Source organism: Anarhichas minor, unplaced genomic scaffold, assembly GCF_050575085.1.
Source record: "Anarhichas minor isolate MPS153535 unplaced genomic scaffold, ASM5057508v1 ptg000010l, whole genome shotgun sequence".
NCBI lineage: Eukaryota > Metazoa > Chordata > Actinopteri > Perciformes > Anarhichadidae > Anarhichas > Anarhichas minor.
The window spans coordinates 3,863,360-3,878,221 of record NW_027466456.1 but is presented as its reverse complement, the minus strand read 5'-3'; the positions used below and the strand labels follow the sequence as shown (position 1 = coordinate 3,878,221).

Below are 14,862 nucleotides of genomic sequence, written 5' to 3'. Positions count from 1 at the left end.
AATGTAATGAAACGACTGAAATCCAAGAAGTTAATTGAGTTAAGATTTTTGAATTACCAGAGCTGATTGGAAATCCACTAAAAGAGAAAGGAAATAGCTGATCCCAGTACTGCTATAATTCAGCTGCATGTGGTCAAACTAAAGATGATTTTCTACATCGTTTTCACTCTTGCATCCATTTCTATCTTTCTTCTTTTAATATTTCTCATCCTACCATGGTGCCCTTTCGATCTCTGAGCATGCTCAATGGGGGCTGGGGGGGTTAAAGATTACGGTACTACTAGTATTAACAATATGATTCTTTAACTATGGTTTGAATGCTAAGGATAGTAGCTTATTATAAATATGAAATCTGTATATTATGGAAAATCAGCACAGGACCTTTCTTTGGTTACATTATAGATTAGGGTTTGAAATGGGGGAGGGGTTGGGGGAGGGGGCGGGTCGCTTTATAAAGATGTTAACTTTCTGGTTTCTCAGCACAAAGCATACAAAAACATATAAACCGCAGTATGGAGTCTGTGAAGAAGACTTTACTGACATGCAGGGCGCAAAAAGAGGAATCTCAGTACTATTCTTTAAACCTGGAGGAGAAAATGCAGCTTACAGGTTGTATTGTTTTTCTTTCTTTCCTTCTTTTTTTAAAGGAGAGCGCCACCTGTTTTTGTGGCAGTGTCAGTACAGCATGGATTTACTGACCGGGAAAGCAGTATCTTTTTTATAAACAAAAAGTTATGAAAAAAACTGTTCTGTATTAGCCTGAGAAACCAAACATTTTTTCCCCTGTTGAAATTTCTTAATACTTGCTGCTTAGGTTACTTCATATTAATGATTAATGATTAAATCATTTTATAATTGATTATCGGGTCAAGTATGTAACTTGATGTTTATTTATTTATTTATCTATTTATTTATTATTTATTTATTTATTTATTTATTCAGCCACTTTTCTTTTGTTTCTTTTCTTTTATGGTTATGGTAAGATAAAGATATGTATCAAAAAGAAATGCTTATTGGGGCTTTTCTCTCTTTCTCTCCTTTTTTTCCAATTTTACAATAAAAATTCAAACAGGACGTTTTGTTTCTCACAGTTCTGTGGAGTGCTGAGCCGCAGTGCAAAGAGAGGGGGGAGTTGTTGCACGAGGATTTACTCTCGAGGACCTTGAAAGTTGTGCGAGTGCAGATGTTGCAACCTCTCTCAGAGTCTGCTGCTGACGCCCCGTCGGTGTGAAGTGATGAAACGGTGACGATGGTGTCGGTGCCCTTTAGAGGATCGACGGGGTTATCGTGCACATCCACAGCTTCGTAAACATTTTATTTTTCACACCAGGCAGGAGTCTACTTTGGTATTCATCACGAGACGCTGGGAGCTTCAGGAGAGGAAATGTATTCATTTCATACTCGTATGGAAACCCAGCGGTGGAGCATGTAGGGTGATTTGGATTATCTGTCTTTGAGGAGACTGAAGGCTTTACCAGTTAGCAGGTCACCTGATGCTGCTCTGCCGCAGGGAGACACCCACTGAAATATGTGTCAGGACATATGTGATGGGAGCAGAATGCAACAAAGAAAACTGCGGCACATAAACATCAGACAGAGAAGACAGGGGAACAAATAGCATTATCATTTTGACAAGCGGGAGGCAGCAAATTGAAATAAGGAAGCCGTCGAGTATCAGTCAAGTGTGCGTCACAAACTACAGCGTTGCTTTGGTGACAGAAGAACATCTGTTGACTTGCCGCACTTTGTAATCATCATCTCCTTGCATCACAAGTCACAGCAGCATCAAGAGCAGTGCAGCTGAGACATTCACATTTTGAATAGCGGCGACAGATATGGGGGGGGAAAAAGAGTGGGAGGGACAAAAGAAAAAAAAGTAGAGCCACTGGCTCATGAAATAAATTGTCCCAATTACAATAAAGTGTGGCTCTTGGTCAGTGTGCACGGCAGGCAGTTCATCTTTATTACAATCAGTTAATGAAAATCAATCCCCCTCCTGATAAACTCTTATCTGCACGGCCTTTGTGCGCCCCTCGTGCGGGGAGATAATAAATTAGGGTAATATTGCCTTTGATGAGGGAGTGAATTGCAAATTATTGTAACTTTCCAAGATTTATGATGCAGATGCTTAATTTCCGAGCCGGGTTTTTTCGGGGCGTCAGGGTGCTGGGGGGGCCATTTGTTAAAAGTTTGGTGACACAGGCTCGTTAATATAAATACACATGCAGACAACCAGGTGCTCTCAGCTGTTCTCTACTGTTACAGTAGCGGGGGAAACACTGCTGAAGTGGCAGGAGGTCCTGTAGCTTGTAGGAGACGCAGGGACGTTGGTATTTTACCTTTTTAAGAGGGAATACATATGAAGACGCAGGAACCCAGGGGATGCAACGTGTTTACTAAAGTAGGACTGCCAATCATTACCCCCCCCCCCCACCAACCTCTATCACACAAGCCAGGAGCATATGATTTGATATGTAGGTCAATACCCATTCTGGAGTGAGCCAGTGGGTGAGATATGTCTAGTTGCTCGCTGTCACTCTGATTATTGAGGAGACACAGAGAGATTGAGTTGGTCAGGTATGAGAGAGCCTGCGGTATGAGATAGCTGTATAATCGCTGCGACTACAGCAGCCTGAAAACCACAAACACACACACACACACACACACACACTGAGAAATGAGTAACTTCTCACTCTTTGTTCCGCAGCAGTGACCCATGTAACCGGGTGTAATGTATGTGTATGTTGAACGTCTTCTACTCGGCGCAACAATAAGACTCTGAGTGCATCATTAAGCAAAATGCTTCAGCAAGAGGAGGTTACTTTGGGGGGGGGGGGGGGTCTTATGATTCATTGGGAGCTGCAGGAATGATGTAAGGTGATCATTTGAGGAGGGACGTATGAAACTGAAGGCAAACGCAATCTCACAAGAGCAGCTGAATGAGGTATGGCTGACCAACATCACATAGCATCACATAGCATCAATAAACATCACATAGCATCAATAAATCAAACTGACAAAATGCAACGTTTTTTGTTGTTTCTTCAAAAGACGTGTTTCATCACTCATTCGCTGCATGATCTGTTGTTATGTAATATGTATCTGAGGCCTCCCTCTCTAACTGCAGGTGTGGCACCTTAAAGTGCCAATCCTTCAGATTTCAGTCCTGGTTGATATATAATTAATATTTCAGTGAAAATAAAGGACTTGTGCTTTAGGTTTAGCAGTCTGGAGTATTGGGCTTGGTCTGAAATTTCCAAACTGACGTGCTATTTTTCAGATTTGTGTGCATAGTTACATTTTTTTGGTATTCAATGGAAAAAAACTGCAATACAGCATTTATTTACATGATTGTCGCCCCAGACACCCAGTTCATAATACTGCAAATATATAAATATTGCAATACTTTCATTGTGTTACCTGCTTCAGCGATTGATGGTGACTTAACAGACATTTATTTCAATGAACACTTTCAAGATTGCAACTTTAAATATCAACGTCGACGTAATTTGAAGCGCCATATTGCGCTAACGCTCCTCCTCATCAAGGCCACCTCATTAAAGTCTAAGGAACATCTTGCATTAAGACAGCCATCAATCTATCCATTATCAATCAAGGAGAGGACTCACACACCACTATATATTTATCCTGCCAAGTGCTCTATTAATATCAAATTAATTTCCCCATTGGGAGTATCAATCACTCATGCAGTTTTTTCTTTTTTTCCTCAACTCATTAGTTTGGTAATTGTCCTTGTTTACAGGGGAAAGTCAAGATAGTATATGGCTCAAAGTGGCCGGACAAGAAATCTACGCAGGCATGAGCCTGCGTATACATCCGCCGTGCTGCTAGATTAGACTTTACATATTCCTCGTTTCCATCTTCTAATGAAAAAAAAAGTTTCATGTTGAGAAGTTTGCATGTTGAGAAGTCAAGAATCTCACCTTCTTTCAACAGACTGAGGACGCAGTTATATAAGGCTGCTGTCAGATGGCTGCATCTCAACAGATCGGGACCAGGCGCGAAGCTTTTTAGCTTTGCTTTTAAATTATTAAGAACATGGAAGGACACACACACACACACACAGACACACAGTTTACATAGTTGCCATCAGCTCAGTGGACAACATTTAGAGTTATGTATTTAGATAAAAGATGGCGAGGTGGTGGAAGAAGTACTAAAAATACTACATTATATGTAAAAGCCCTGCATTCAAATACCGATGTAAGTAAAAGTACAGAATTGTTGTCGGCAAAGGTTTTGTGACTGCTTTATTTATATGACATTAATAGATCGTTAGCTCTGATGCAACAAGGTGTAAGCTGCATTTTACTGCTGTAGCTGCTTGATGTGGAACTAGTTTTAATCCCCTTTATATACAGCTCGCAAGATAAATGTGACGCCTCTAAGATGATTAATGGGAGAGGAAAGGAGGAAAAGACGTTGCATAATTTTACCTCTGCGGGTCTTCAACACTACAGGATCCCCATCAACAAGACACTGACACTTTTATTTTTTAGAAAGGGTTTACAAAGTTTGGGAACCACTGATTGGACTTTTAAAAATTGTTTTGAATTTGATAAAATTATCAAAAATAATGTAATTCAGGGGTGGAAGTACATTACATTACATTTACTCGTTACTGTAACGAAGTCATTTTCGTGTACTTAAAGAAATGCTAATTTTAGTTTTGCTTGGCTATTTATCACAAGTATTGTACTTCGCTACATTTCAAGTCGCACACATAAAAACAAAAAGTCACATGAAAAAGTCCTGATAAGCAGTGTGGGAATGGAACAGAAGCGTCAGATGAAAAGTGATCAATCAAGAAGCTGCAGGTGTGTCTGCGGCCGCAGGAGCGCGGAGCTCGCGAGAGGAGACACCCCGGAAATAACGCGTTATAAATGTTTGCGTGCTCACGTGCCGCTTCCACTTCAAGCACTATCCAAACAAAATTACCCCATAAATGATGTGTGGTTATAATTAGCATTATCTTAAATCGGCATAAAGAAAAGAGAAAAGTTGCATCAGTAATGACTAATTGGCGTCAACTGGCAGGGCACGTGAACTGACACACCCACGATGCTCGTGCAGGACTGGTTGTACTGGGACCGAGACGGTCGAGTGGACCGGTTATACTGTGACACACAGCCCGTGTGTACCGTTCATATCATGGCTGAGGGACGAGCGAGTAGAGAGAAGGTGAACCCGGATCAGTTTGTGGAGGAGGAGGACTTCGCGGTGCCGCTCGTACAGGTGAGTACGACGACACGCGCAGCTGCGTGAACTCTCCAGATGAGAAAGAACGTCAACGGAACGCTTCTTTGCGGCAGCGGCGTTGCCTAGCAACGAAGTGTTCGTGCCACGCGTGTGCGTGTAGAAATTTGAGCTGTCTCATCCTTTGATGTAATATGTTTTTTTTGTTAATGGACGCTATGGAGTTTATATTGTTTACACGTTTTTTGCTTTGGTGATGTTTTTTTAAATACTTGATCATGTTTTTTTAGTTGTGCGCGTGTCGTCTCTTTTCTGGTCACTTCTTGTGAGGCTCCACGAGGACAGCGGTTGTAAATATAATTGATAATCGGTTGTAAGCACAGACAGCAGAGTGTCCATTTGTGGGTTTGGATAGAAGGTGTCTTATTGCTGCTGGTGTTGTTCCTCTGGACATTTAATTTGCAGCCTATACTCTTTGATTTAACAGTATTTCAAGGCGTTATCCAAAAGCACAATAAAACCTCATGGTTTTAGGAATAACGTAAATAAGTGTCCTACAGAGAGAGAGTACTACATCAATGTCTCCACAGCTGGGATTGGTGGCCTGTAGTACTACAACCTCTGTTGGATAAGCCCAAGAGGATTTCATAATCAGAGGTATTAAGGCTGGCAGTAACATTTACTCCGAGTACTCCGAATCCTTTTTAACTGACCTACTTTTTGCTTAAGTACATTTTTACACAAATACTATTGCTTGAGTAACATGTGTTTAATGTAAAAGTACTTTTAGTACAACGTTCTAGTACGCTTTCTACCTCTGCCGAAAAATACTTGTGGAGTAAAAAGTATATTTGCCACTGAAATGTAATGGAGTAAAAGTAGAAAGTTGCATAAAATGGAAAGACTCGCATACATGTACTTGGTTACGTTCCACCACTGTCTGCCTCCCCAAGACGAGATACGACTATAACAGGTTCTTACCACCAATCAACCCTCTATTGTGCTCCTAATATTAAGGATGGGACGATGAGGTGATGTCACACAAAGAAGACAGATTTAGGATGTAATAGGCAGAAATAGTGGCACGTTTCATTGGCCAGCTGTCGGCTCACCGTCGTCTGAATTTGAAGACACGGAGAGATAAAGTATGATTGCAAGTGTGAAGCTCGAGAGTTGTAAAAGGACCAAGACACTTTAAACTTAATTCAAGATATGAATTAAAACCACATTTGCTAATTATAGCGCATTCATTCGTAATGTCTTCATAAGGAGTGTGCCGGAGCTTTCTTAATTGCATTTTTGATGGCGATGGTAAAAAACCGATCACATCCCTCTTTCCCAATCACAGCACTCATTGTTCACGTTTAGTGCAAATATCAGCCGCGTGCGTGTGTTGACTCTCACCTGGTGTTAAACCACAGACTAAATCCTATTTGGAGCCATGCAGCGCTCTGGCAGACAAAAGCAAAGCCAGCAGCCAGCTCAGCACTCAGAGGTAACATTTACACAGGGGACTGAGAACATACTGTGGATCCCTACAGCTACACAGCCAGCTTGTCAAAGCTGTCTGTGAACTACAAGCTGTCAGGCCTTATGGGCTGAGGACCCCACCAGGACACGGGGGGTATTACACGCATACAGTTGTGAAACACTGAGTTCTTGAAAGCGTTTTGTGTTTTGCGTGTCATCTTATGTGTTGCGTCTTGAAGCAGAAACTGTAAATGTGTTTTTGATTTGAAAGGTTCATAACCCTGGTTTAAAAAGGGACAATGAAAGCTGATAGACAACATCTGTACACGATAATTTACCCTGATGTGATGGAATGAATCTCTGTCCAAGATACCAGGTACAAGAGAGAAGAAGAAGAAGAAGAAGAAGAAGAAACAGGCCTTAGTCCGGAGTGTCCAACACTTTAATACAGAAAACGCATATTAGTTGTCTCAAAATAACCTACTAAAAACACAACAAATGTAAAACACATTACAGTTAAAACATCTATACACAGGCAAATTTACACAATATAAGACACATATATACACTCTTTTAATATATTATTATATAAAGATTTGTGTTTTTTTTAAAACTGGAAGCCAAACAGCTTGAAGAGGGAGTGTTTCACAGCAGAGGACTGTTGAATATCACACTGACACGCCATATGTTATGGATAGGTAGTTTTTTACATACAGTTGTTGGATCCTGTGTATTTATCGTACCAGGTTTCTGAAATGAACTGTTGAAATAGACAAAGAAATGACATCTGAGCACACAAAACATTCTGTTAAAACCGTTGCGTGCTATTGATAATACTGGATTATACAGGATCTAGGAGCCACGCTGCTTACATACAGTACGGAGTTACATGTGCAGCTTCATGCGCAGTGGAGTGTTTGAAGGTTGTGCACGATGACGACTCTTCTATTTACAAAAAAACCAAAACAAGTCAATGCCGTTTAGCTGCCGTGAACCGATTTAACCATTAGTGAGCATGTGGAAACATGATGAGCTGGACCCCAAACCTCATGAGTTCATGCATTTCAACTGATGATGTCACTCATGGATCCCACGGGAAATGTGAAGTGGGAAAAAACCAACATATTTAATGAGTGTGAAATCCTTCAAATGACAAAAACAGAAAAAGACCACAACATTCACAAATTGCCCAAACCCCCCCCCCCAAACAAAGAAATTACATATATATATGTCTGAGCTCTACTCACTCTTTCCTCAAGCTGGTAATGCTTCCACGTTCTGTTTGTCTCCAGGTTTCTCTTTTGTTTGTTTTTTAAAATCATTTATATATATATATTTTTTTTTTTTACAAAAGCAGCAGACTGAGGAGCAGGAGTGAGAGCAGGGAGCCGTTGGCTGCTGCTGCAGCCGCCGTGTGCGACGCTGCTCGGTTGTAAAGACGAGGAGTCCTCGGGGAGTTCTGCCTCAGTTTGCTCGGCGGCAGCGCCTTTAAATCCTCCAGAGCGCCGAAGGCCGCCATGGAGAACTCGGGGTCCCCCGTGGTCAGCAAGTCAAACACGCAGGACTGAAAGTACACGTCCTCCACCTGCAGTGTCTCCCTACACTTGGCCGTGGCCCGCTCCACCGTGTAGACCTGGTGAGGAGGCCGCAGAGGACCCAGCTCCGTGTTGGTGCCCTGCAGGCGGGGCTCCTGGCTCTGGCGGCCCAGCGTGTGCTCCTTGATGAGCTCGTTGCGTGGGCAGCCGTGCAGGCACAGCTGCAGACCGCCGTTGTCCGAAAAGTCCAGGGTGTCCTCTGGCATGCGGATGGCGAAGGTCAGGTAGCTGCCCACGCGCCGGACGATGATGGACGTGCCGATGTAACGGGCCTGTATCTTCACCTGGCGGCCCACTCCGGAGCCGCCGCGCTCCGCGATGGTCAGGCTCTCGCCGCCGCTGCGAGTCCCGTCCTGGAAGGCCATCGGCAGATCATCTGTGGTGGCCTGGTACACCTTCTGATCCGTGCAGCCGTGGAAGGACTTGAAGATCACAGTGATCTGAAAAAAGAGAAGAAAGAAAAGATCAGCACTATTCTTTTTATTTCATGTTATAGTTTGACTATTGTTCCTTAAATGCAGGACTTTGCTTAAATGTAATGACGAGCATTATAAAAGTATGCCCTAATTAGTCTGGAATAAGAGCAGTACCACTCAAAGCCACACGGTGGCAGCAGGAAACCAAACATGCTGACTGCTGTGGAAGGTGATGATGGCCCACACTGGCCTGTTTACAGAGTGACAGTGATTGCTGTCAGTGGTCCACTGGATTGTTACCACCCACAAAGAGAAACTGCTAAAATGAACCACAGTCATTGTGTGGTCCTCGCCATTTCCTTTCTTACCTGGAAAAAAAAATACTGACACTAAAACTAAAAGGCAATAACTCCACTAGTCCTCCCTGAATGTTGGCTCAAACAACACGGTTTCATAACAGCCTCAAATCTCCATGCATCTTCCAACACTGGCAGAGTGACTGACTGCGATTTGTATTCCGGCTGAGCTTTGAGAAATTGGGGCCTAACCTGTGTTTCTTCAAAGTATCTTGACAAAGCGGTGGCTGTGGTTACGTTTACACTTACGGGGATACAGTGTTTGATGGATGATTTCCTGTCTCAAGTCTGGCAGCTGCAAACAACTCCGAAATCATGATGGGGGCATGCGGGTGCCGGCACAGACTTGGCCCGACTACAGGTTTGCATTAGGCTGCGAACCCAAAATACACTTTAAAATGCCTTTGATGAGTTCATTCTGAAATCCCTAGTGCAATATTTTAGTTTATTGTGGAGTTAACGTGGGAGTCGATGACTATTTAAGCCAATGATTCAAATAAAAGCAGCTCTCTAAACCTCTTTTAATGGACATTATCTGTGCGTGCTGAGTCCCATATACCAATGTGACTTTAAGTAACAAAGACATGATGAAGGTTTCAACAATTTAAAAGCATGACAACCCCAGCCTATTTCATTAACAGAATCAAAAGCCCTCGCTGCTGTCCAATTATTCCTTTATTTTTCCACATTATTCCATATTTACACAAAAAGGCACACAGTTAATTATTTGACCAGAGGGGTGAAAAAACATTCCTGATCGTGGCGGTGGAGGAAAATGTTTGAGTGAGCGTTGATCACTACCATATGACCACCCATGTGTTAAAAGGTAGAGCGCTCAAGCATGTCTGTGATTCAACACCGCTGAAGACTCCCCTCCTCTCGCTTTCCCCTCAGAGATCTGAAGGAGCTCCAAGACAAGAGGAATGCTGGAAGCTCGAGAGGCACCGTGGAATGACGATTAACTTCACATGTTGATGCTTTATGGCAATACTCGAGCTAGCAAGCACTCAAAAGAAACAGCCTGCTATAATCTTACTATGAAAGATAGTTCTTTTCTATTGTCGTGGACACTAGAAAAGAACTACTCGCCCTCAAAGGCTCTGATTTTATTTTTGCTAAACTTTTTAAGTTTTGGAATTTTAAACTACGGCTGCAACTATCTGTCACGATAGTTTAAACATTTCGTAAAGCCCACAATCTTAACTTAGCTTGTTGGAACGCTCAACATTTATTCTTTACTGTCACGTATCAACATTAGAATGTGATCCAATGGATTATTTGGCATTTTTGCTTGAAAAAAAAGACGCTGAAACGATTAATCGGTGATCAAACTACGTGTGGCTTCGTAATGTAGCAGCTCTGCTCTACAGCCATCCTCACCTTGCTGGTCGCGGTGGCGCTGGAGCCGAGCACAACGGGCACGTTGGTCACCTGCACCGACAGGAAGCGGTTGTCAATCAGAGGCCACGCCCCTTCCACCTTGCAGGTCTGAAACTCATCGCGGAAAGTCCGTAGGTGCGGGTCTCCGAATAATCCACAGTGGGCGTATTTCTTCTGCCCGGCTGAGCCCGACATGAGGACCCGGTTCTCGTAGTCGCACAGCTCCGACACGGCCGGGCGAGGCGTACTGGGGACCTTGGCGGAGGAGGTGGGCCCGTCGCTGGAGCAGTTGTGCTGAGAGAATAGCTCCTTAATGCGGAAGACGGCCGAGTGGTAGACCAGGTCACCCCTGCAGCTGCGCGCCTGCCGCCGGGTGCACTGAGCGTAGGCCCGCAAGGCAATGCAGTAGTCCACATCTAGAGCCACGTCATCCTGCAGGCCACTAGAGGGCGAGGTGGAGGACACATAATCCGCGTTGCAGCGCTGGATTCGACACTGCTGGCAGTGAGCTGGAAAACGAAAAAAACACAAATGAGCATCAATATTTTGCACTGTAACGTCATTAATGCATCACAATAACCGTGAAAAGGTTTGCTTCTCCACCCATTTTCATGAGTAACCTCCCTCTCTGACTAATACTGCTGACTAGATCTACCAATGTGAACAAAGAAATCCATCTGACGTTTACGGATGCATTACCTCAGCACAGTCCAAAAGTTTCCACTATCAAGTTTAGCTCAATCAGGAGAGCCATTAAAACCAAAAATGTGTGAGCTCACGAGGCCATGATCCCACACCGAGCCCCCCCGAGTCAGTCCAATCTTATTTCCCCCAACTAGCCCTCACAGCAATCGCATGTAGCCTCGCCGTAGGAGGAAACCAACCTGTGTTAGTTTGCCTGAGGGTGTTTTAATGTGGTTTGGCTGTTGCCGGGGTAATTGAAGTCCATTAAACTGCACGGCAGGGTCCGGGGCACACGGGGGCAGCTAACTTCCTCAAGAGGAACATCTCAAAAAGTCACACTTGTTCAGCAACTCTGGGCCCAAACTGGACGCTAGAGGGACGATGGTGGGGGCTGTAAAGCACAGCATGTGATATTTGGGAGGTTTCGCCTGAATTCTGGGCTTCTTGTTAAGTTACGACTCACAAGTGAGATATTTCTTATCAAGGAAAACAAAACAAAAACCGGCAGTTATGTCTCTGGGAAAAGTGTGGATGTTAATCACACTCATTTCACTGTAGTGTTACGTTTGGGAGGGATGTCTCGTATGCTGACTGGGATATAATAACTCGTGCTGTATTGTTGATATATTTTCCATTTCAGCAGCATCCACATCACAATACACCACTTTTGCTGCAAAAACAGGGATCCGTTGCAACAGACCGCTCCTCTATTGCAACAGAATAATCTTCTGTTTACTCCGAGGCTCCATCTAATCTCCCAACAGCGTGGACAAAGACAACAAGATAAGCGCTGTGATTTCACACCAGTGCACATGAATATTTCTGCAGTTTCTTCCTTTTCTCATACGTCTGATTCACTGAAGGGGGGGGGCAGGACGGATGATTAATGCATCTCACAGCCGCTGCACTTCAACACGAGCTCTGATATAAAGAAAATAAAACTGCGATGGAGTGCAAGAGGTCAAGTTGGAGGCATCCTGCATCCCTCCTCTGAATTCCAACAGGCCTCCCCCGCCTCGCTGCGAGGTCACCCTTAAGTCTGCTGTGATTGACACTTTTGGACAATCACTGCCTGCACGGCCATCAACAAGCGGGCATCTCCCCAAAGGGTCTTTATGCTCCGGCACTTAGTAGACTACCAACAAGTGTGAGGACCATGAGGGGGATATGAGAGCAGAAAAGGAACAAGCACACAGCATTTGTATCAGTGGAGATTAGTCGATTTAAGGAAACCCTGGAGATAAAGGACGGCCATTAGAAATGTGTTTTCTAATGGCTTTAACTTCGTCTTTATTTCACACTAACGAGAATCAACATTTTCACCAACATAGCCACACCGAGTGCCTGAATGGACCCAGAGCCAGCTCATAGTTACACAATAAAGGCTGAAAACACTTAATGGTATTAAATACTATTTTTAATCACCTATATACCATAGTGACTACACTTTGACACCATGTTAATAATCTAACTTTTAATGAATATTACCTATTTAAAGGACCTGCATTACTCTACCCAAAGTCTGACAGCAACTATTTTTTTGCACCATAAAGTTGAACCTGAGGGGCCTCCAGGGGTCTTTAGATGTGGTGCTGCACAATTATTCATTATTGTGTATCTTTGTTTTGTTTTGTCAGTATTTAATATGTATATGAAGACAAGATTTGCAGTTTTCATGTCTGAATAAAGAACATTAGGTCAAAATCAATCATTTGAAGATGTTAAACGTCTGACATCTTTCATGTGATCTTGAAAGATTAACATTTACATATCAAAATAATAGTAATAATTAGAATGTTATGAATGTCCACATTGAAAGTGATTGTCTGTTGACTTTCTCATTTCAACAAAAAATATACAGTATACAGACATCACTGTCCAAAGAATAGTTTTACCGATTTGTTCAACTTTATCTAACATCGCCGACAGTTAAACAAAACGCACCTCCTTTGCGAAAATCAAATATGCGATCTCTAACGGGGACCGAGGAGCGACACGTTCAGAGGCCAAAAAGTTGGACCCCCATGCTTGGTAGCTAACAAAGTTAATAAGTGAAGCATGAATAGGGTGAAATAACATGGTTCCCTCGGGTTCACCAACAACTAAAACAGTCTAAACTAAGCGTTTAAGTTACACTCAGGACTTTAATAGTAAACGTGACCGTTAGTTGTCCTATTAACGGCATTTTCCGGTTAAAAAACAACACGCTCCGTAGTTTCCCTTCTCGTTTAGACTGCGGGTTGCGGGACCCCGGTTTGCTAGCGAGCTATGCTAACGTAGAGCTAACCTGTAACTTCACACGACTTGATAAGAAACAATGGCAACAGCGACACTTGTGTTTTTTGTCAAACGTATTAGCCGTTAAGCGGTCGGTGACAACGTGTTTGGTGTCGTTGTTTTATGCGAGAATGGTTGGAAATATGTTTTAAAAAATACGTCCGTTAAGTGGGTTAACTCGAGCTGGTGTTGTCTGGAGGCTGAGATCCAACAGGACATTATTACTTTGTACGGGATACTTTTCAAAACAACCATCTTTAAACACCGGACAAACACGCAAAACTTAAGTTACGATGTGTTAAATGTCAGAGCCGCTAAAAGAGTTTGAGTTCAGCCACACAGCTAAACAGGGAAAACTTTGTTCCCCCACCTCTATTGCGGAGGAGAGCGGGGACACACCGCTTCGCGTGCCGGAGAGGAGTGGACAAGCACGGATTGGAAAAAAGAAAAAAAAAAGGCAACACTTACCTGGTCGAAACAGCAGAGAAAGTAAAACCATCGTCAACGTTACACAGTCCAAAAGCTGCCGCTTAGCCGTGATCTGTGGTCCGCTTCTCCCCATACCAATCCATTCAGTTAGAATGGAGTTCCTCGACTGCTTCTCATCGACGCTGCGGCTGCGGGGGAAATCAGACAAAAATTCGTCTTCCTTCCCAAAGCGCTGTCATTCAAAAAGGGGGCCCCTGTCTTCAGGGCTGGCTCTTACGAGGGAGGGGTCTAAACGCGTAGACGGCGGGGGCCCCAGAGGTGATTGCTGGCCAATGAAATACTAATTATTCACTAACCGCTCGATATTTACATGCAGTGGCAATTACTGGGATTAAGGACAGTCGGAAAAAAAGTGCCTTCCACAGCAGAGGGGGGCGGTGTGAAGTTATAATTGCCCTGATTTATAATTGAAGAATCACAAGGTGTTGTGGTTTATAATAGTATAACAATCCCCTATTACCTGGACATGCACAATGCTACGGTTGGAGTTACAACTTGGAGTTACTCGGCACGGTCAGATGGGACAAGTTCTAAAGCTGCTTTTATGGAGAGCTGAAACAGACTGGTAGAATGTTTGCACTACAAAGCACTGAGGGACAACTGTCCCCTCTGACTCGCCCTCCTCCAGGGGACAAATGTGAGTGTGTTTTCGGCATTAAGCAGGATGCTCCCACCTGTTGTTTTCTCACTCCACATTTAGCGTTTCAATAATAGAGTGTGTGACAATTGTGTGTGCAAACTAACAGATTTTACCTTGCTTAGTATATTTTGAATCTAGAACCTGATAAAGGTGATGAACTAACTATAAAGTAATGATTTAGGCTAAGGAGAAGTATAGTGGTATCATATATCATATATTTCCTCCATTACACTGATTAGATGTGATATTTAAGGTCAATAAATCCCTTCTTTTGTCATTTTGTTTGGTTCTACAAAGTGGGGTTCAAACCTGTTGAAACTCATGGGGCATTGTGTGTT

At 43.2% G+C, this 14,862-nt stretch overlaps 1 protein-coding gene across 1 annotated transcript; it reads right to left on the bottom strand.

Moving 5' to 3' along the window:
* Positions 1 to 8,032: 8,032 nt before the first annotated feature.
* rgmd (RGM domain family, member D) lies at positions 8,033 to 14,178 on the bottom strand. The gene is made up of 3 exons (XM_076088568.1): positions 13,864 to 14,178; positions 10,435 to 10,943; positions 8,033 to 8,722 (listed from the first exon to the last, which is right to left on the bottom strand). Exons 1-3 carry the CDS (start codon positions 13,955 to 13,957, stop codon positions 8,033 to 8,035), a joined length of 1,293 nt encoding a protein of 430 aa, XP_075944683.1. The 5' UTR covers positions 13,958 to 14,178.
* Positions 14,179 to 14,862: the final 684 nt, after the last annotated feature.

Bases quoted from the DNA above. Each gene is read 5' to 3' on its own strand.
- rgmd (XM_076088568.1), bottom strand. From the start codon at position 13,957: ATGGGGAGAAGCGGACCACAGATCACGGCTAAGCGGCAGCTTTTGGAC. The intron at 10,944-13,863 runs GTAAGTGTTGCC...TTCGTTTTCCAG, and splicing joins TTCTCTGCTGTTTCGACCAG to CTCACTGCCAGCAGTGTCGA. The intron at 8,723-10,434 runs GTGAGGATGGCT...CTCTTTTTTCAG, and splicing joins GCGCCACCGCGACCAGCAAG to ATCACTGTGATCTTCAAGTC.